At 44.2% G+C, this 23,105-nt stretch overlaps 1 protein-coding gene across 1 annotated transcript; it reads left to right on the top strand.

Annotated features, from left to right (window-relative positions):
* Positions 1-1,980: 1,980 nt before the first annotated feature.
* Positions 1,981-22,421, top strand: PGK1 (phosphoglycerate kinase 1). Its single transcript, XM_039489736.1, has 11 exons — positions 1,981-2,164; positions 7,543-7,593; positions 9,535-9,690; positions 9,802-9,946; positions 11,900-12,003; positions 15,010-15,129; positions 17,173-17,287; positions 18,431-18,610; positions 19,508-19,685; positions 19,978-20,076; positions 21,954-22,421. The coding sequence occupies exons 1-11, from the start codon at positions 2,100-2,102 to the stop codon at positions 21,992-21,994; spliced, it is 1,254 nt and encodes a 417-aa protein (XP_039345670.1). The 5' UTR covers positions 1,981-2,099; the 3' UTR covers positions 21,995-22,421.
* The last annotated feature ends 684 nt before the right edge of the window (positions 22,422-23,105 follow it).

Here is a 23,105-nt window from a genome sequence, read left to right on the forward strand (position 1 = left end):
CAAAGGGCTGTAATGAAGGCCCCACTGATGCTAGTTGGCTGCACAGAGACCTTGTCTAGTTCAAAACAGGGACCATTGGTGATGGGGCAGGTCAAAACCAGGTGGACAAATTGTGGGATTGGTGCCAAGGGACTGGTTGGGGATTATAAAACATCCATTCCTCTCGCCAGAGTGTTTCCGCCCTAACATCCTGGTGACAGATGAGACCATAATGGGCAACGTGATGGCAAATACGGAGCCGGCGGTTTAAAAAGGTCATTGTGCAGCAGCAGGCTTGAGTTGGCGCATACTTTCTCTAGTAATCTGCTATTGGCAACCTCTCATCTGATAGGAGGAGGATCAATATTGCTCAGAACTGGAAGCCATGGGAGTGGAGTCAGATGCAGGGTGGCAGAGATGAAACGCATGGCGGCATGTAACGGTGTATCCACCAGTATGTGCATGGGGATGTCACAAGGGGTCCAGGCCTAGCAGTACATAGACTGGGCTGCCACGGGGTGCACTTCAAGCCCCATTTTACCAAAGCTCCTGCTTCCAGCTTCTTACAAAGTGGGCAAGCTAATATCTCTGACAGGACCAACGTCTCTGGTGATAGCCACAAGCTGCCCACTCCACTTTCTCAGAACTGGACAAGTGCTTTGTGATGCTGGGCCAATGCGGGATATTACCTCACTCACATTGTCTCTCCCCAGCCTGGGCCTAACAGCCTGTAACAGCCACTGCCAGGTTTACAGTGGCTCCAGGGAGCCGGGCACATGCTCAGAAGAGGCCCCAGCCTGCTCTGCTTGCAGTGTGTCCTGAGACCAGGCTAGCTCCCCCTGCCCACCACTTGCTCCTTTCAGCCTGGCCAGTTTCAGCCTGGTGTGTGAGTGGGGGGAAACAGTGTGGAGGGCTTGCCTGGGCCCCTCCAGGCAAGTGTGTCTTAAGGGACCCTGGCCAGGGCAGGCCTTGCCCTGGCTGATCACACCACTCCAGAGGGGCCAGAGCGATTCCCAGCCCTAGTTGCGCTGCTGGCTCAGCCTTACAGACGCAGTCACCTCCTCACAGGGCCAGTGCGTGCAGCGGGGAGCCAGGGCTGGGGGTAGGGTGACCGGATGTCCCAATATTATAGGGACAGTCCCGATATTTGGGGCTTTTTCTTACATGGGTGCCTATTCCCCCCCCCCCCCCATCCCAATTTTTCACACTTGCTGTCTGGTCACCCTAGCTGGGGGGGCTGGGGAAGGGTGCTGGGCAGTGAAGGGCGGGGAGGATCTGTGTTGGGGCACTAGGAAGTGGGGTTCTGTGGGGGGTGCTTGGCAGTTGGGGGGGCTGTGGGAAGGGGTGGTGGTGTGCAGGATGCTCTGCATTTGTGGGTAGGTTGGGGGGAATGGACATAGTGGGTGTGGGGGGCCTCTGGCCATAGGGAGTTGGGGAGTGTTGGGCAGGGAAGGTCTGTGTTGTGTGGCATGGGCTTGCCCCCCAGGGGCTGGGGCATGCTGGCAGCACAGGCCTGGGTGGGCACTGTGTGTCTGGCAACTACCGGCTGGTAGATGGGCTGGGTGGAGCAGGGCTGCCCCTGCCATGCAATGGCCTCTGGCTGGCCCCTGGCTCCGGGGACTGACTTCCCCGCGCCATGCGCCATTGCCTCCATGGGGCCCCACCAAAGGTGAATCCGGCCCTGGTAACAGCCCTGCTTGCTCCTGCCCTAGGCCAGACCGGCTGCTCTCCCAGCCCCTTCCCGCAGCGCTAAAACACAGGCCCCTGCGAGCGCCTCGGGCACACGCAGCGGGGGGGAGGGGCGACAGCCCGCGTCACCGAGAGCCGGACCCCGCGCCCCGCCCCTCAGGCCCCCCTGGCCCCGCCCCCGGTGAGCCAGCGCGCCGTGCGGGACGTGACCGCCCAGCCTCCCGGGGAGGCGGGCGCTTCTCCGCGATTGACGGGCGGCCCGGCCATTGGCCTGACTCGGCGCGGCCTGGGGCCCAATGGGCTGCGGGCGGGGGCCGGGCCGGTTGTGCCGCCGCGCCGGGGTGACCTAGGCGCCGAGCAGAGCGGGGCTGCGGCAGGGAGAGCAGCGGATCTCGGGCGCGTTGGGCAGGACGGAACCGGCTGCGGGCACCATGTCTCTCTCCACCAAGCTCACCTTGGACAAGGTGGATGTGAAGGGCAAGCGGGTGATCATGAGGTGAGGCGCCGGGCGGGGCGCCGCCCCGGTGCTCGTGCGCTGCGCCTGGCCCGGGCAGGGCCCTGTGCTGGAGGCAGCCGGCTGGGGGGCAGGGAGTGAGCGGGGCCCGCTTGGGTGAGGGAGAACCACCGGACGCGCCGCCTACCAGGTGTGAGGCAGGGGGCCGGCCCAGGTGTGAGGCAGGAGGACCGCGGCCGGCCTTCTCCCGGTGGCTGCCTTCGGGCAGGAGCAGCCCTGCTAATGTCACTCACCAGGCCCAGCCGGGCGCTCAAAAACCAGGAATCACCCCCCCCCCCCCGTGAGATTGGATAAAAAATAATGAGCCTCTGAAATACAGAGTCCGGATTATTTTTCCGTTTGGGTTCCGGTGTTTCAGCGTTTCACACGGGCTTGGGGCACGTTTTCCAGGTTTTCTCCACAGCCACGAGGGCCAGAAATTCTCTCTCTCTTTTTTTAATTAAAGTGAGAATCTTAGGGCTCCAGCAGCTGGAGCTTTACGTACGGCATCAATTAGCACAAGAGTTGGCAACAGCGAGTCGTTCTTCATAGTCCCTTTTTTTTATGTTACCCTCATGAGTGTGCCAAAAAATCTAAAAGGTCTGTGCGTGATGGAGAATGAGGTTATGGCTCCAATTAGCGACCCAGTAAATTTCAGGGATTTATTCTAATGATCTCAATACGCGTTCCTAAAAAGGTAGGATTTAAAAAAAAAAAAAATCCCAACCCCCCCCCCCCCCCCAGTCTGGCAACCACGTGTTGCTTCATATTTTCCTTGCCCCCAGCTTCATGAAACTGCCGCAGCTTGTGTGAGTGATGCATCAGTGAGCAGGCTCCTCTCCAGGGATATGCGGTGTGGTGTGTGTCTGTGATTGTGACACACACCCAATGGGATCGGCTTTAGAAAAGGCAGATAGAAAAAAAAAAAAAGATATCCTTTCTTCCCTGTTTGAAATGCCTCCTGGATACAATTCTAATTGTGTGAGGGCATTTTTGAAAAATAAAATTAGATCTAATTTTCACTCAGACTGTTCCTGGGGGTTTGACATACATTGCACTGGTCTGTCTTAAAAATGTATCCCATGTAACCAGCAGGCAATCATCTGCACACCTTTTTTTTATTAGTCCAACAAACTCTTTTCTGTGGCTTTTCTTTAAATGCACTTTATCAGCCTGGCAGTGGAATACTGTGAATTCTAATCTGAATAAGATGGAATGAAATAGATATTTCCTTTTAGGAAAGTTGATGATTGACAGGCAAGGATGTGAGTTCACCTGCCAAAAGTTTATGGGATAGTCCTCTGATGGCTCTGAATATCCATTCTGACATAGGAACATGTATAGATCTTGCCCTACTTACCCAGGGGACTGAAATTTCAGGCTATAAATGTACTGCTATTTACCTAATACACCCCCCCTTAAACTAGACCAATTGTTCCAATAAACAACTGAAAATAAATTAATTGCTATTAACTGAATAAGGGTGATTCCCATTAGCACAACTAGAGAGAGAGTCTCATTGAATTGTTGGTGCATTGCACCTCCCAATAGTAGACTCTTAAACATGAAATTCAGTTGGCCTTTATAGAATTCAATTTTAAGTCTGACTTGGGAATTGGTACACGAGGCACTGTGAACTCTTTTGGTGCACTAGTGCTTTGAGGCACATCTGCATGCACATAAGCTTTAGATTTTGTTCTTTCTAGGGCAAAGGCTTTTCCCAAGGTCATCTCAACATAACAAGTGCATACCACTTAATTTGGTGCATGAGTGGCAGGTGTAATGTAATGGCCATACCACTAACTTCCTTTGTGCCTGCTCCTAATCTGTAAAAATTATTTATTTTTTTCCCTCTGAAGTAATTCAGCAAGGTTTTGGTTATCGGGAGTCAGGTATTGCCAAGTGGACAGAAGAAACTCAACCAGAGAAAATCCTTAAATGACCCAAAATGCATCCTGGTTCATTTCCCAAATACAGAAGAACAAAAATTTCATTTTTTATCTCTTTAACTACTTGCTATTTGACCAGTTTTTCCTGTGACGTGTTTTAGGGAACAACCCTGCATTGGCAAAAGATGGACTGGGTGATGGAATCTAGTAAAATCAGAGGGTCTCCATTATTAACTGCTGTGATTTGAGAAATAACGTTATTTTAAAAGTGGTTCAATTGGTGCCTTATGAAGAAAATTGACTCATTTGATCAAAGGCTTGCATGTTTACCAATTTATCTTGGTACGTAGTCTCTGCTATCTATGTCCACCAAAGGCTTTACATGTCTTTCCTACTTCTCTCCCCTCTGAATTTTGGGGTCAATACCATTGATCTACTGTCCAAAGTCTGCTGAGTGATATGCATTCATCATCTGAGGTGAAATATTTCAAGTCACCCAAATAGCTCCTAAACTTGCTTTAGTTTTTGCTTGATTACCATCCTTCTGACACATTTCAAAAATTAGCAGCAATACTGTATCTCTACCATAACGTAGGCTGCTAAATGGAAATACAAAATTGCAGCCAAGATGTTTTTTGTCTGAAGCCCATTTCCCTGAAAAGAATTACTCCTGTTCACTCAGATTATATACACACACACGAAAATTTTTTATATTATTTATATATATATATATATATATAATATATAGAGAGAGATAGAGATAGAGATAGATATATCCCACCTATTTTTCAGTGCTAATGCCAAAGAGCAGGGGGCATAAGCAAAACTGGTGGTTTAGTGACTTCCATTATTCTTACATTTATTCCATTTAAGAAGCAATTGGGTTTCTTTGTTTATTAGCTGTAAGGCTGCAGAGGGAGGCAAGGGTGGACTGGATGCCTTGCTAAGCAAATTTGTTCATTTGCCTCATGATTGCACCATAACACTGTCACTGTTTTACATTTTCTTTTGTTTTGTTTTTTTAATTAGTCTTTTGTACCATGGGCTGCCAGTTCAATTCTTTCTGCTCAGCTACTCCTATTTTGCTGGCAGCTTTTAAAACTCTGGCCTCATGCATTTTTTACTAAGCATACTGCAGAGAAAAATGCAGGCAGCCTGTTGGATTTTGGGACCTTTTCATATTCTTATGACACACACACTCCAGGGTGATATCTCATTTACTCATCCAGATGCTGGGATACAGTCAGAGTAAAAGTTACTGTTTTCCCCCAAATTAAAAGGCTTTGCTCATTAGTTGTCATGCTTCAGCAACATTTTCCTATCAGAATTGGTCTAAGTAAAAGCAAAGAGAGAGTTGGTCTCATTGAGTTCTAACATTCTCTGTCATTCTGGCATCCTGTGAGTAAGTTCTGCCTTCAGTTATTATGCAACACAACTTCCTGTCACGCCTTAGCTTATGGGTACTAGTATGCTAGACAGAAATGGCAGAAACTCCTCCCTTTCCTCACACCACCTGGCTAATGTGCTGCTGGGAAATTACCCTCCAAATCCACAGAAAGACTAGGGATAATTAAGGAGCTTATAAATAATAAATTAAGTGCACAGTACAGTTCACCAAGAGGACCAACAAAAATCACAAGTTTCTGCTTTGAAAATCCTGTGATTGAAAGACATGAGTGCATACAGAATAAATGGAAGAGATCAGAGTTGCCTGCAATATCTGGAATACCTGATGGAATCCTTCTGCTTTCCACTACTCACCCTGATGGAGTAACTAGAATTGTCTTATTTTCTTTCTTCTCTTTACCCTGCAGTATTAAGGCCTCTGGTCATAACTGTTCTGGGGATGTGGTTTCCTAAGGATGTTTTATCTTTGCTGCTGACTTAGCTGGAGAACTGCAGTCTGCAGAGCCAGTACATCTTTCACAGCAGCTCACTAGCTGAGCATCAACTTACCTTTTCAGCAGATGCCAGAGCAAGAATCTAATGGGTATTCTTCCAAGCCCTGCCCAGTTGTGTTATCCTAGTAAGAAGGAGGGATGACTGTTGTGTGATTTGAGCAGTAATAAAATTGTTAGCAGTGTTTACCACATAACTTTAATGCCTATTTACATTTAACACACTGAGATGAATGGGGAAGGACATACCATTCAAAGCTGCTATTTCAGGATGACTGCAGACACAGGCAGAGATAATAAGTGTTTTTTAAATTTAAAAGAAGATGCTTTATGACTAACTGGTGGGTCTGGAATAGGGGTAGGCAACCTATGGCACGGGCGCCGAAGGCAGCACACTTGCTGATTTTCAGTGGCACTCACACTGCCCGGGTCCTGGCCACCTGTCCGGGGCGGGGCTCTGCATTTTAATTTAATTTTAAATGAAGCTTCTTAAACATTTAAAAAACCTTATTTACATACAACAATAGTTTAGTTATATATTATAGACTTATAGAAAGAGACCTTCTAAAAACGTTAAAATGCATTACTGGCACACGAAACCTTAAATGAGAGTGACTAAATGAAGACTCGGCACACCACTTCTGAAAGATTGCTGACCCCATGTCTGGAAGATTCTGAGAGAAGTGGAAAGTAAATCTTGGCATCCTGCTGGAGAAGTGAAGTTCTTAGAGCAATTTTCAAAGGCTCCTAACTTCCACTGAAAGTCATTGGAAGCTAGGCACCTAACTTGCCATTTGTCTTTGAACATCTCCCTCTTTACTTGTGCCTTCCTCTACTGAAGTGGAGGAGTCTGCATAGTGACTTCCAAAGAGCAAGAAACTAGCTGATATTTCATAAAGCTTTTTCCTACCCATTGAGAATAAACTGTGTCATTGGGGTTTCATATCATGGGGCCTGATTGTACATATAGTACTCTTGTTGATATCCAGCCATCAGACCTATGGGAGTTTGATTTATGGAAGGTTTGCGGTTTGGCTCTAATGCGGCAAGATGGTCAATGCAAAGTTAAATATTGCATAATTTGCTGTACTTTTTTGCCCTGGCTCAGATGTGGTCATGCCTTTATCTGTAGTCACATTGCATGGTTCTTTTAACAATGTTCATGATTTTTTATAACTAAACACCATGCTTCTCTTCCCTCCCTTTGTAAATGACTTGCTTTAATTTACCTTAAGCTTCCATGCTCTTTTTCTTTCTCTTACAACAATGTAATTTTCATGGATACTAATGTTTATTCACAAGTGGCAACATCCATTGAATCCATAAGAAGAGATTTAATGTAGCTTTTTTTCTGTTCCCTTCCTGCCTTCTACATCCTGGCTACTGTGACCTCACTGTTCCATGTTTTCAATCACATACCAGTTTCATGTTGGGACTTGCTGTATATTAGAGTAGAACTGAAAACCTTGCACCAACTTCAGTGAGCTCCAGAATTGCTTTCCTAATCAGCCCCTTGATCAGCAAGTTCCCAACCTCTTTTTAAAGGAAATCAGTCTTTGCAAGTGAGCTTAAAACTTTTTTTTTCCCCGTTTAGGGTTGATTTCAATGTTCCAATGAAGAACAACAAAATAACGAACAACCAAAGGTAAGACTCCTCTTAAAATACAAGTAGAAGCCCTAATGGCCCTGTCTATACTAAGGACATATTCTATATGGTTCAGCTCCAGTGGTGTCCATCATTGTTAACGTGTTAGTGTGCTTAGGCCACCAGCTGCTACCACCATGTCATCTAAATTGTCCCGGAGAAAGCCTAACTCCAAAACATTATTAAAAATGCCTGCAGCTGTCAGCAAACCATCTGTACTAGAGATCAGATTAGCCACTGTTGGTGTTAGCAATGGTGAGACATTCATAAAAAAATTTCCCTAGCAGAGACCAAAGCCTTTGCTTCCATGTTAAGCATGGTTGCAATGTTATGACTGTCAAGAAATTGTGTTTTCCCTGGCTGTATCCTCATGTGAGAATCTGCTAGAGTTGACATGGGGTGCCAAAGGCACCTCTTCTCACACAACCCCATCAGGGTTTTGAAAATGATTATTTTGCGGATATAGAAGGGGACAACCTATGTGCAAAACGTGCTGTATGTCATTTTGGTCCACCCCAATTGGTGCAGATGGGATCTTAGTTCTAATCAGGGAAACGGTTGTTAGGGGCATTAAGATCAAACGGCTAGTTGTTTCACTTGTCCGTGTAACTGTTCCAGCACCTATAGACAGATACTAGCCTTGTTTACACAAGTATATTTCTGCTAAAATTTCCCACCATTACTACTGGCCACCTGCAGGGATTAGGAAGGGATCCACCCCCCAGTGTATTTGTGGGGGAAGGGAGAATCCCTTCCTCTGAAGCATCAGGATAGCCATGGCTGGAGATGGGCCCAAGTATCCTCTTTTTCAGGTGTTTGGCCATTGGCTCTTGCTCACATGCTCAGGGTCTAACTGATCAGTATATGTGGGGTCAGAAGGAATTTTCCCCAGGTCAGATTGACAGGGACCTTGAGGAAGGTAAAAACCCCCAGTAGTGTGTGGGTTCAGGTCACTTGCCAGGATTATCTGGGCATACCTTGCCTAATCATTTCTCTGCCACTGTGGTGGCCTTGGGCTCTGCTGTACCTCGGTCCCTCGTATTTTCTGTTGGGGGCACATCATAGTTTCCTGTGGGCTGTAATACTTTTCAGTTGTTAGAGTTAGTGTGATGCAGGGTCCAGTGACATACAGGAGGTCAGGCTAAACTAAATGATCTGTTGGTCCCTTTTGGCCTTAAACTCTGTGACTCTCTTGGTTCAGCTTCTAGGGCAACAGTCTGGTGGGTGCTAGTTTCTGTAAGGTGCAGTGTCTGCTGGTGTTCTAACCATGAACAACTATCAGGGTTAGATGATGTGTGTGTGTGTATATAAAACTCCTGTGCCCTGTATACAGTAGAAGATAGCAGTAGTCCAGCTACTGAAAAATGGGTAGGAAATCTAGTAGTGCAGATGTACTTACTGGTTTTGAAGCTGTTTGGTTGCAAGATGAATTGAGTATGAACATGGCAGAGTTATACCAGTGCACTCTGGGACTCCTGAAGCTCCCCACAGTGCCATTGCTGCTGTTGAGTGCATGCTACTGGATAATCTCCACGTATAAAGCTCTATCTTATGGGCTTCTGGATGTTAACATCCACCATACCAATCATTATAACCAGTGCCTGTTGCAGACCTATGGAGGGGCTTGATATCCCATGTGGCATAGGATTGTTGGTACTGCTGTGCTATGTTTTGAGAATAAGGGTGGATTTTACAAATATCTGAGGGAAAACTGTGGTGGACTTCCCTCTCATTAATAATGTCTTGCAAGTTGTTCAGATGAGAACCTATTTCTGTTGTTTCTCTCTTCGGCTTGCCCTTATTTCTGTTAGAGATGATTCCTAGCAGATATGCCTCGAAGAGTCTGCTTCCTGTGCTTAATGGCCAACAAGCCCAGTTCTCTGGGAGCTCAAATTGAACCCCTTACCAACTTCTCTTCTGTTGTTTTCTTTGTGGTTACAGAATCAAGGCAGCTATCCCTAGCATCAAGCACTGCTTGGATCATGGTGCCAAATCTGTGGTTCTGATGAGTCATCTGGGTCGACCTGATGGAGTCCCTATGCCTGACAAATTCTCCTTGGCCCCAGTGGTTGGAGAACTTGAAGCATTGATTGGCAGGTAAAGTATAATAGCTGTTCAGTTTATGCAAATTCTCACTATAAATAGATCTTATAAGAAAAGGTGATGTTGACGTTAGATGCATCTGTGTGACTTGACTCGTGCTTCCAGGAAGGTCTTGTTTCTGAAAGACTGTGTGGGTCCAGAGGTGGAGAAGGCCTGTGCTGATCCCCCAACTGGCTCCATCATCCTCTTGGAAAACCTCCGATTCCATGTAGAAGAAGAAGGGAAAGGGAAAGATGCTTCAGGGAACAAGGTGAGCCATCTCATTTCTAACTCAGTTGTGTCTCTCCCTTATTCGCTATTGTAGGGCAAGCAGATGTGACAAGGGGCTATGTGGGATATTTTATAGAATGTGTTTAGAAAGACTCTGATATAGCTGGCAGCATTTATTCTCCAAATGTCTGTGTGAAAGGCACTAATACGATGCCACATAAAACACTATGTGGCTTTGATTGTTGTTTAGGCCACTGTGGAAATGCAAAAGAATTTAGTAGGGGAATGATTAGATGCTTGGTTAGTAGCTGTGTTCTGGATTTGCCACTGCATATTGTGGTGATGGGTGTGGTGTAAAAACTGGCCTTCTGGTCCTGAAGCTTGCTTGATGGACAGAAGGGTTGTTTTTTTTGTTTACAGTTTGGAATAAAATAATCCACTCATCTGAAATGATTGGACATATTAGTGTATTGCTTTAATATTACTAGCTAATCTGACAACTTCCTGGCAGGTTAAAAGCATCTGATGACTAGGGCAAAAAATGACACAACTTCCTTTGAACGAACACACACACACTGCTCATATGTAAACATTTTGATATTGAGTGACCATATTGACAGGTAAAAAGTTGAAAGATTACGCTGTTGATGCCAGGAGCTCGGGATGAAGGTGCAGTAGCTGGCACTGTTATAAAGGGAGGGGTGGAGCAAAGGATTGTGGGGAGGCTACTGGCTGCAGATGAAGGGTTTTTATTTTGGAATGTGAATGGGAGAAAATATAGTATTGAAGGAGATAATGTATTGCCTCTTTGCAACTTTGAGAACCATGTGTCCATCTCAGTCTTATTTCTAGGGCGTATTAATGGGATGTTTAACCACTATATTGTACCAGCACTCTGAAATACCTTGAATAAGTCTGCTTTCCCATCAGCAGCCATACAGAGGCTGTGCTGCCTTTTACCTCTGACATTTCTTGAAGGTCAGGAAGAACACTTGCTCTCAGATGGTTTCTTTTCTTAGCATTGGTGACCCCGTTAGCCAGGCAGGCTTTGGCTCCCTTCGGATACAGTGCATGGAGTGGAATGCTGATGTACAGTACGGTGCCCTTTATAGCCTGACACACAAGACTCTGTAGCTTAGAAAAAATAGCCTGGAGGGCAAGTGAGTCTCTGAAGAGAGGGTGCTCCTGTTATGGGTACTAAGAAACCATGAACGGCTGGTATTTCTTGCCACAACCTAACTGCTGGAAGACGACAATATGCCTTATACTGAGAGGACAGACTCATTTCCTTCCTAACGAAATAATTGTCTGTACTTGTTCCGACTTACTCTCAGGTCTCTAACTGGCTGACTACATGCTGTAGCATATCAACAGGGGCACAGACAATGGAGTGTGACAGTAAAGGAGGATGTGGCAGGCTTGGTTTTTGTCCCAACTGAATGAAAATAGATGCTGCAGTAACAGTGATATTACTAATCTGTGGCCCTGTGGAGCTAATGATAATTTCTGGTGCACACTGAACATGATGGGAAATCTCTGAAGTTTATTAAGCCCATCACTCCGCAGTGATACCTACATCTAGATCCATCTCCTGTTCTGCTTCTAGCTGCTATTGGCTCTGAGAAAAGCACTTAAATTGCTCGACTAGGGGGCTATTGATAGCATTCATCTAAATTCTGAAATTATTTTTTGGCTTCCCTTCTCGGCCCACAAGAGCAAAATGGTGCATCTGTCATGAATACTAAATTCAGTTTAAATCTCTTGTTGCCAGTGGTTGAGCTGGAGAAGAGGCTATGAGATAAGTCCTGACCAGTATCAAAAAGCTGTCTTCTAGATCATGGGTACTAACAAGCTTCTCAGATGATCCCTACTTTCAGTAGTTGGATTTGTAGACCCAAAATGAACAATTGAGTCTGCTTTGCAATTATTTGTTGCAGAACTGCCGGTTCATATTGTAACTAAGTAACACAAACTTGTCTCTCTATCCCCTCAGATCAAGGCTGAGCCTGCAAAGGTGGATGCTTTCAGAGCATCTCTTTCTAAACTGGGAGATGTTTATGTCAATGATGCTTTTGGAACTGCCCACCGAGCTCACAGGTATGTTAACCACCTTCTACAGGCAGTGTTACAGAACGATGTCTGTCCTTTGGATTCGCTCTCCATATGCAAGTTAGCTTAGTCCTGGTCTTCTGTTCTAGCAAGGTATCCTGAACAGCACTGCAAAGGATTTTCAGATTAGCAACTGCAACTCAACTCTGATACAGTTCTTGCTGAAATCAACGAGTTTGACATTTGTATGTTGAGTACCCCCAGTGGTTCAAAAATGGATATAAATCTTCAGGGAAATTAAGCCTGCTGGGGATGTGATTAGGGGGGGATCCCAAATATAGAATCATAGAAATGTAAGGCTGAAAGGGATCTTGAGAAGTCAAGTCCAGCCTCCTGTGCTGAGGCAGGACCTAGTAAATCTAGCCCGCCCTTGCAAATGTTTGTCTAACCTATTATTTAAAACCTCCAAAGATGGGGATTCCACAACCTCCTTTGGAAGCTTATTCCAGTGTTTAACTACCCTAATAGCTAGAAAGTTTTTCCTAATATCTAACCTAAATCTCCCTTACTGCAGATTCAGCCCAGTATTACTTGCCCTATTTTCAGTGGACATGGAGAACAGTCAGGGGGAGGGATAGCTCAGTGGTTTGAGCATTGGCCTGCTAAACCCAGGGTTGTGAGCTCAATCCTTGAGGGGGCCACTTAGGGATCTGGGGCAAAAATTGGTCCTGCTAGTGAAGGCAGGGGGCTGGACTTGATGACCTTTCAAGGTCCCTTCCAGTTCTAGGAGATTGGTATATCTCCAATTATTACCTATTCCGTTATTACCTATTACCTCTTTATAACAGCCCTTAACATACCTGAAGACTGTTATCAGGATGCCCCACAGTCTTCTGTTCTCAGGATTAAACATGCCCAGTTTTTTAACCTTTCCCCATAGGTCAGATTTTCTAAAGCTTTTCTCATTTTTGTTGCACTCCTATGGACTCTGCCCAATTTGACATCTTAAAGTGAGGCACCAGAATTGGACACAGTACTCCAGCTGAGGCCTCACCAGTACCTAGTAGAGCAGAACAATTACCTCCTGTGTCTTACACACAACACTTCTGTTAGTGCACTCCAGAATGATATTAGCCTTTTTTATATCTGCATCACACTGATTCATATTCAATTTGTGATCCAGTATAACCCCAAGATCTTGTTCAGTAATATTACTGCATAACCAGGTATTCCCCATTTTTGTGTTTGTGTATTGATTTTTTTTTTCCCCTTCCAAAGTGAAGTACTTTGTGCTTGTCTTCATTGAATTTTGTCTTGTTGATTTCAGTTCTCCAGTTTGTCAAGTTTGTTTTGAATTCTAGCCCTATCCTCCAGAGTGCTTGCAATCTCTCCCAGCTCGGTGTCATCCACATACCTTATAAGCATACTCTCCTCTCCATTATCTAAGTTTAAATATTGACTGTATTTGACCCAGGACCAACCCTGTAGAACCCCACTTGATATGTTCTCCCCGTTTGACAGTGAACCATTGAGCATGGTCTTTCACCCAGTTGCGCACCCACCGTATAGTAATTTCATCTGGACCGCATTTTTTAGTTTTGCTTATGAGAACGTCATATGGGACGTGTCAAAAGCCTTACTAAAATCAAGATAGCTCTACTCCTTCCTCCTTATCCACTAGGCCAGTAATCCTCTCAAAGAAGGAAATTAGGTTTGCATGTTTTGTTCTTGACAAATCCATGCTGGCTATTCCTTGTAACCCTATTATCCTCTAGGTGCTTACAAATTCATTGTTTAATAATTTGCTCCCATATCTTTCCAGGTACCAAAGACCTGCTAACTTGAGCTTCCCATCACATGGGAAATGTACATACAGTTTTACCTTCAATAGCCTTGTGATATTATTTTTGGGAAATCCCCAGTTCAATTGTCGGCTAACTAAGTTTAGTCTTGAATGACATAGTCCATGGAGCTTTTACCCATAACCATGCACCCTTTCTGAGCAAATGGCTGAATTTAACCCTAGCTAAAGTATAGTCGAATCCTGTTCATTTTGTAGTTTAGAGTTTACCTCTTATAAGAATTGGCAAGCATATGAACTTTGAACTGACTTTTAGACTATTGAAACTTAAATCACTCGAGAGACAAAATGGGTGAGGCCTTTTATTGGACCAACTTCTGTTAGTGGAAGGTACAAGCTTTTGAGAGCTCTTCTTCAGGTCTGGAGAAGGAAGTGGAGGATCTGGCCAAATAAAAGTTCAGACAGATTAAGCAAAAGGGATAATGCATGTTGGAAATGGTCACTTGAAATGGAGTGAGCAATTGGGGGTTAGATTGTTATGCATAAAGAGTTTGAAGTGGGCAATTTAAGGGTAACAGGCAGTGTGTGTGTTACAAATTTTTGTAATGAGCCAAAAATCAGTGTCCTTGTTAAATCCATGGTGTTTTGGCATCTAGCAGACTTATTTAAGTTCCCAGGCTATCCTTTTGAAAGTGTTGTGCAAGTTTCCCTTGAAGACAAGTAGTGAAAGATCAGACAGAGAGTTAAAATCACTTGGCTAGGACTTCTCTAGACTATCAGGCAAACAACTCTGTAATTACAGGTTGTTATCCTCTGCCCTAAAGGTTTAAACTTAGTTCAGCAGACATCCACGTGTGGGGTGTGCATATATACATGCACAAACTCCAGGGAGGGCCTGCTTGCTGGGCTTTATTTCATAAGCCAGGGCTATGTGAAGATGAAGCTGCTTTTTGTTTTTTTGTTATTCCCACCCCAGAATTTCAGCCATTGGCTCTTGCATGTCAAACTGTCTGTGCAAAAATTCCCTGAGCTATCTACAGAACACTAAACATAGTAAGATTAGATGCATGTGTGGTCATTGTTTTCATACAGATCTCTTGCTGCTGTTGCTATTATTATTGCATCTGAGTAAAGGGTTAACGTATGCTGCTGTGACCATTAAAGGTCCCCTGGCAGTAGGAATGTTCGGATTTTGCTGTTGGATGGCTCTGATACAGATTACAGAACTCTTTTCCCCCTTTTTGATTCCACAGCTCCATGGTAGGCGTTAATCTGCCTCAGAAAGCTGCTGGCTTCCTGATGAAGAAAGAACTGGATTACTTTGCAAAGGCTCTGGAGAGTCCAGAGAGGCCCTTCTTAGCAATCCTTGGAGGGTAAGAGCCAAGAGTGTATCTTATGTGCATGGTTTCCTTTTAACATACACCTACTTTAGTGTTAGAGTGAATGAACAGTTCTACGAGTTTGTGTTGTGAACAAGAATTGTTTTCTTCCTAACCAAAGAATGGTATGCAAATCTTGAGTCCCATGTAATTCACTGGCACTGTCTACTCCAGTGTTGCTGGCAGGCTCTGTTTTACTACTATGCTAGTTTTTTAGCTGCCCTAATCAGTGTAGGGGTATGTCTGCACTGCCCACATTACAGTGCGTCTGTGGCCGTGCTGTGACGTGGGCAGCGTAGACATGCTTTCTCCCACGGCGATTTTTAAAAAACCCACCACCCCGAAAAAGGGGTAAAGTGCTGTCTATACTGGCGCTTTTAGCGCTACGTTTTTTGTCACTCGGGTGTTTTTTTACACCCCTGTGTGACTAAAGTTTTAGCGCTGAAAGTGGCAGTGTAGATGCAGCCTTAGAAAGGAACCAGAAGCGCTTTTAGTTGTAAACAGTGACCGTTATACAGAAGGCTGTCAGTCAGCGACCTTTCTACTGGGGTTCAGAGTACAAACCTAATGCAAACTCAACATATCTCCATGTAAGTTGACACTACCTGTCATTATGCAACTGTGACCTACTGTACCTAGATTCACTTCAGCTCTTTACAGGTGATTAATGTACAAAGACTTCCCTGGGGGGAAGTCTGTTGAGTAACTAGGAGTAATCTCCCCATGTGCTGCTCATTCTTGTGGTATGTGTGTGCGCTTCTCAGACTGGCATGGTGGCTCTGCCAGAGTCCCTTTGACTCTGAGGAATGAATAAAATCATAATGTAGACACCTGGCTAAGTGATATGAGGCTTGGACTCTGCGTAGCCTCTTGTGGCCCAGTAAGACATGATTATTAAGTAACATGAACACTGTAATCTCAGAAGAGAATATGACTTATTCCTTCTCCTTGTTCTTTCCATAAGTGTAACCTGTTACCTAAGAAATTCTCAGTTTGTTTTATTTATAGAATATAAAAAGCTCAAACTTCCATTGTTCATTCTTCATAACATGACCTGGGCTTCGCAACACTCCGCAATGCTGCCTTTATTGACACCATTCAGATCTTAGAGTCACATCTTGCCTTCTGTTATATGCACATACCGCTCTCATAGACTGGCAGGAGCTGCATGCACAGCATCAATGGCAGCGTTTGGCCTGAATGGTTCTTTCAGAATTAAAGGGAGCAGCGCTTTACTTCTCTAGTGGAGGCTCCTGCTCGAGGAGCATCTTGAATGGCCGAATTATCAGAACATCAAGATTGTTGGTGAAGTCAGAGATCACACTGCAAATAAGACCATAAGAATGGCCGTACTGGGTCACACTAACGGTCCATGTAGCCCAGGGTCCTGTCTTCTGACAGCGGTTAATGCCAGATGCTTTCAAGGAAACCAACAGAACAGAGAAGTCATCAAGTGATCCATCTCCTGTCATCCAGTCCCAGTGTCTGGCAGGCAGAGGCTTAGGGACACCCACTGCATGGGGTTGCATCCCAGACTGTCTTGGCTAATAGCTAAGGCTGTGAGTTTGTCATGGAGGTCACGGATTCTGAGACTTCTGCGTTGGCCGGTGTGCCTGGCTCAGAGGTAGCTCATGTGCTATCTTGCTGGGAAGCCTGGCAAGTGTCACTTTTTCTCCCCCATTTGTAAAATGGGAATTGTAGCTGCTACATGGGTGTGGTGAGGCTTGAATAGGTGATATTTATACAGCAATATGAAAATATTAAGTGCTGAATATCTCCTAGGAGTTGCTGCCAGTGCTGCTGTTGTATTACTTCCTGATTTTTATTATACCAGCTGTTGCAAGACCACCTTGAGATGTAAAGCCTGGAGCATATCAGGCTGAGTGTTGCAATTCTTAGGTGGCTAAAATGTCTCTGCCTTGCAGGTTGTCACCTCTTGAAAGGTACAAAGATCCAGCTTAAATCAAATAAATCCTGCTCAAATAGTGTTATGTCTGTCTATATTACTTGCTTTCTCTTCCTCTCTCCTCCCACCAGAGCTAAAGTTCAAGATAAGATTCAGCTCATCAATAACATGTTGGATCAAGTCAATGAGATGATCATTGGTGGTGGAATGGCTTTCACTTTCCTCAAAGTACTCAACAACATGGAGGTATGAAACCAGCAGTTCTGTTTTAGGGGGAGCAGGAGGGAGGCCAGGTGTAAAGGTGCTTGCACTAGATCATTCTCTCTCCCTTCTCCTGGAGTTCAGAACTGAAAGTTCATAATCTAACTCAGGGTTTCTCAAACAGGGGTCGTTGCTTGTGTAGGGAAAGCCCCTGGCAGGCCGGGCCGGTGTGTTTACCTGCCCCGTCCGCAGGTCCAGCCGATCACGGCTCCCACTGGCCGCGGATCGCTGCTCTGGACCAATGGGAGTTGCTGGAAGCAGCACGGGCTGAGGGACTTACTCGCTGCTGCTTCCAGCAGCTGCGCCGCCTCCAGCAGCTCCCATTGATCCGGAGCAGTGATCTGCAGCCAGTGGGAGCCGCGATGGCCGGACCTGCGGACGGAGCAGGTAAACACACCGGCCTGGCCCGCCGGGGGCTTTTCCTACACAAGCGGCGACCCCTGTTTGAGAAACCCTGATCTAACTCGAGAACACATGTAATACTGAGTGGTCTCAATCAGGCACCCATAATGCTGGCAATCACTGAGGTCTGGATGCTGTCGGGGAATGAGTAACGTTTTGAAAGTAAGTACTTTAGACCTCGGGCAAAGCTCAGCCCTGTACAGAAAACCAGCAACAAGGGCTAGGTATCAAGTGTCAGCCTTCAGAAAAGGAATTTTGTGGGGCATGGGACTCGTGCTGACCCTCTGCCCAGGGGTGAATTTCTCTCTTAAAGTGCATATAAAGGGTATATCTCCACTGCAATAAAAGACCCATGGCACTGCTATGCCTAGCCTGGGTCAATTGACTTGGCTTGTGGGACTCGGGGTGTTGGGCTATACAATTGCAGTTTAGGCACTTGAGCTCGGTCTGTAGCCTGGGCTCTGATTGGGAGGATCTCAGAGCCTGGGCTCCAGCATGAGCCCAGGTGGCCACACTGCTATTTTTATCCCTGACCCCAGATCAGTTGGCCTGGGCTCTGAGACTTGGTGCCACAAGTTTTTTATCATAGTGTAGATAGCCCCTTGGAGCCTCAAAACAAGCTTTCCATGTTGATTCAGATTGGTAAACCCATAGCAACCCCTCTATACTGATTGAAAGCTGAAAGAAATTCTTTTCAAATATCCCACTGCGCTCTTCCTCCTCTAGATTGGCAATTCTCTGTTTGATGAAGAGGGATCAAAGATCATCAAGGACCTGATGGCCAAGGCTGAGAAGAATGGTGTGAAGATCACTCTGCCTGTTGACTTTATTACGGCAGATAAATTTGATGAGAATGCGCAAAGTGGGGAAGCCACTGTGGCCTCAGGGATCCCTGCTGGCTGGATGGTAGGTGTAATAAGATTCATAGATTCCAAGACCAGAAGGGACCATCGTAATCATCTAGTCTGACCTCTTGTATAGCACAAGCCATAAATCTTCCCCCAATAATTCCTTTTTGAACTGGAGCATTTTTTTTAATGGTTAAGTAACCGCCCTGTTAAAAATTTACACCTTATTATTCACTAAGAAATAAAGACTAGGGAAAGTACACTGGGGAGAGGATGAGCATCTTGTCTAAGATGCTGTGCAGGAAGCTTGTGCAGGTACTCAGCTGTGTAGTGTATATTGACTAAGTTGTGAAAATATGTGGCGTGGCTTGTCTTGCATTTTTAAGTATAAATCTTGAGTAACTTTTCTGATACTAAGATTAAAAAATAAAATTCCCTTTAAAACCTTCAGATTTCAGATCAGAAGGGTTCTGCATAGCATAGGGGTTGAGCAGTTTCTGTATTTAGACTTACTCTGAATGGTAAAGGCTCATCTCCCAGGCTCTGAGTGCTTTAACTTTCTTTTAAAATGACTGCTCATAATGAGAGATGCCACAGCAGGCTTCACCATATAGCAGCAACAGCTAGCAGTTCCCTCCTAGTTCAATATTCACTGCATGGGGAGGGGAAAAAAGCTCTCGCCTCTTATCCAATCTGTTGCTGTTCCTGCACCAATGGTGAGCTTACTGCATTATAAATATGTCCACTGGTCCTTGTCCCAAGGAGGTGACAGTGTCTTTCTGACTGATACAGATCAGATGTGACTAGCACCTGTCAGGTTGACGTGACTGAGAGGTGGTGCAGGAATCTCTGATTTAGTGAATGTTTTTTTTTTTTTTAAACAAGCCACCTATATGTGGGTGATTTCTGATGAAACTGTACAGTAATTGCATCCATGTTCTCTTACCTGTGTTAGGGCTTGGATTGCGGTCCTGAAAGTATTAAGAAGTTTGTGGAAGCTGTGGGCAGGGCCAAGCAAATTGTGTGGAATGGTCCAGTTGGTGTATTTGAGTGGGACAAGTTTGCCAAAGCAACCAAAGCTCTGATGGATAAAGTGGTGGAAGTTACTGGCCAGGGTTGCATCAGCATTATTGGTAAGATTTTGTGGAGATATATTTTTTCCCCTCTTAAATTCAGATGGAAAAGCCGCTGCTTGCTGGCATCAAGTTGTAAAGTGATTGTAAAATCTCATGCCCTTCTTTAAGGGAATGTTCAGGTCTGCTCTGGCAGCAAGTATGGCCTTGAAGGATGCTGCGTACACTTCTGCGATGGACTCAGCTGACACATAGCCTTGCAAGGAAGAGCACGCTCTTCCTTGCCAGCTTTCTCTTAGTTGGATGAACTTAAATTTCCTTCTATCTATAATTAATTTGCTTTGTTTAACAGGTGGTGGAGACACTGCTACTGCCTGTGCTAAATGGAACACCGAGGATAAAGTCAGCCATGTCAGCACCGGAGGTGGTGCCAGCTTGGAACTTCTAGAGGGTAACTTCTTTCCTTCTGTTAATCTACTTCAGAAACTGAGGGGGAAGGGGGAGTAGATCTGCCTGTTCTCAGCTAGGCTGAGGCTTACTTTGTGGTGGCACAGTAGTGTAATGTGTCCCTTGTATTTCACCAGCCATAGGATGTGCTTTGTCACTACCTTTGAGATACCTAGTGACTTGTATTTTAAATAATTGTTTTCCTTCCTTACTCTACTCCCTTTCCTCTTTTCTTCCAGTACTATTCCAAAAACAGAGTTTCTCATTCCAGAAGGAGCAGAAATGGATCAGTAGAAACTAGAACAGACTATTTTAAGTGCTGGCCTTGTTTTTTAAACTCCCTGCCATGACTTTGCTTTCCCCCCTGCACACCCCCATTTAAAAAAAAAAAAAAAAAAAGGGGAGGAAAATTTAAACATACTAAGAGGCTTTGTCTCAGACGCTAACACCAAGAGTAGTTAATTAATCCTTGTAATAATTCTTTAAAGAGTTTCATAAAGCAACCTGTGTAAAAAGGCTGAATAGTCTGTACTTCTAGCCAAAATTTACAGTAGTTTTAGAACATCCTTTTAAACTATCCACTAGTTTTAAGGTGCCCTCTAGTGGTCACTTATAACTCTACACTAGTAGATTTGAAAGTTTAAAATGGTGAGAATTTATAGAACTCTTTTATGGGGGCTGCATTGTACTGCAAATGGGTTTTCATTTCCTCTGATAATTAGCTGTTTCCCAAGTGTGTAAATTCTCTAGTGCTGTCACATACTGTATAAAAGAGAAGCCACAATAGACAGTAGTGCAGTTCAGTAGTTGTTAGGGTGACCAGATGTCCTGATTTTATAGGGACAGTCCCGATTTTTTGGGTCTTTTTTTTCTTATATAGGCTCCTATTACCCCCCCACCCCATCCCGATTTTTCACACTTGCTGTCTGGTCGCCTTAGCAGTTGTATGCTAGACAGGGCTTTTGTTTCTGTTGCCTAGGGAGTAATGGTGAAGGGAAAGAATGCAAACTGCTGGAAGGGGCACTATGCAGCTGGCTGACTTGAAAGGACAAAGTTGTTTTAGTTTTGGCTCAAATGTAGGTTATGTGTGTACAGTCTCTTTAAACTTAATAAACCCCTAACTGATTAGAAATATTTTTCCAAAATTAAAGTAACTTTTGCATTGAGAACACTAGTGAGCTCTATTGCAGCATTGTACTACAGCATAAGAATAAGACTGACTCAACAAAAGTGAAAACAGCCTATTTTCATCATCCAAACCGAATGAGGTGCAGGAGTAAAATGGCATAAACAATGAAAAATTAGACTGGGGCGGGGGGGAAATCCTGTACTTCAATAATCTGGTATTTAACACAAGTAATTTTTTTTTTAAAGGCTTATAATATTAACTCCTCACAAAATCCCTTTCCATTTCCAGGTCTACAGGTCACCTATGATCCAAAAATATGGAACAGCATTAACAGCCAGATCCAAAGCCCATTGCAGTCAATGGGAGTCTTTTTTTCCATTGAATTCAGTGGGCTTTGGATTAGTCCGCAAGAGGGACTTGGATAGAATTGTACAAGCCATGTTAATTGTGCACAGGAATCTTGACTTTTTTTAACTTTCATGTTAAAGGGATTTTCTGTTTTCATATGAATACAGTTGTGTATCAAATGTTCATTGGCACTTTAATATGTGTTTGCTCATATAAAGCAGCTAAGCATAATACTAATAGCTACAAAAATTAACAGGGGTTGTGGGGTTAGTGTCCTCTTGCAGCTCAATTGTGACTGATTGTTAAAATGTTGCAAGATACTAGGTTAAACCTAGGATTTTTTTATTTATATTTTTAGTAAACCTAACCTTTTTTTCCTTTTTGGGTTTTTAAATTGCTAACAGGTAAAGTTCTTCCTGGTGTGAATGCTCTGAGCAATGTGTAATGGACAGAACACTTCCCCAGTATGTTCCTGTGCACAGCCCCTAACCATCAACACTGCTGCGCTTCTGTATCTCAGCTCTGCAAGAGGCAGATCACAGAATGTAAACCGAAATTAGATGGTATTATGAGAAGATGACAACCGAGATGGCTTGAGTCTACAGTTTACATGATGTGGATTTGTCCACTGTTATCCCACTTGAACTAATGTAGTGTGTTAAATTGGTGGCGTTAATTTAGAGTGTATATATTTATATTTTGCCTTTTAAAGAGATTAACCCTTATTAAATGTCTGTTTCTCAAAATAGATTGCTGCGTTAAGCTTTATCAGTGTTTTTAGCAGCTGTTTTTTGTCACTTGACACAGTTCAAAAACAATTTGTTTTTGAGATTGACTGTAATAGCTGCTGAATAAATGTCAGTGCTAACCAATTGGTATGTGTTCCTTCCTTCACATAGTCACCTGCACAAGAACGCACTCATCTAAAGCTATGCTTCATATGTTTGGGTTTTTTTCCCTTTTGTGCTAATGCATTGTAATTGTTTTAAATGCATTTTCAGGCTGCCCAAGTGTTTGAAATTATATGCATCCTAATATATACTCCTGAAACTAATTTTCATGGCATGATGCTCATTGCTTTGAAGCACTTGCAGATGCCAGATTGTTATCAGGGCAACAACAGGACCTTACCAGTATATATGCTGATTTTTTAGGGTATGCCAGAACTCCTGCAGTATTTGATAAGATTAGAGCTAAAATTAATTTCAGATAACAGATTAGGATGAAAATTTCAGACTTAGATAAGCACTTGCAAATCTGAAAAATCAGCTCATGTAGCTGATATGATTGATAAATCCAGTTTGGATATACTAGAAATCTAGGAATCCCTGAAAGTTAGGTAGATGGAATTTGAATAAGCATTCTCTTCCCCCTCCTGCATGCAAACACAAATGAAACAAAGGAAGAATTGGGTGCCTCCTTGGCTCACTCTGAGAATCAACTTCAAAAAATTAACCTTTTCAAACTCTTATGGGAAGCAATTATAAAAGCACTAAGGTGTGCACTAAATGTGGCTTAGCTGACACTCTAAGCCGAGATCCTATAACCATGGCTAG

This window comes from Mauremys reevesii, linkage group 9 (assembly GCF_016161935.1).
Source record: "Mauremys reevesii isolate NIE-2019 linkage group 9, ASM1616193v1, whole genome shotgun sequence".
NCBI lineage: Eukaryota > Metazoa > Chordata > Testudines > Geoemydidae > Mauremys > Mauremys reevesii.

Coding starts and splice junctions, on each gene's coding strand:
- PGK1 (XM_039489736.1), top strand. CDS start 2,100: ATGTCTCTCTCCACCAAGCTCACCTTGGACAAGGTGGATGTGAAGGGC. Junction 7,594..9,534: donor AAAATAACGAACAACCAAAG/GTAAGACTCCTC, acceptor TTGTGGTTACAG/AATCAAGGCAGCTATCCCTA. Junction 9,691..9,801: donor CTTGAAGCATTGATTGGCAG/GTAAAGTATAAT, acceptor TCGTGCTTCCAG/GAAGGTCTTGTTTCTGAAAG.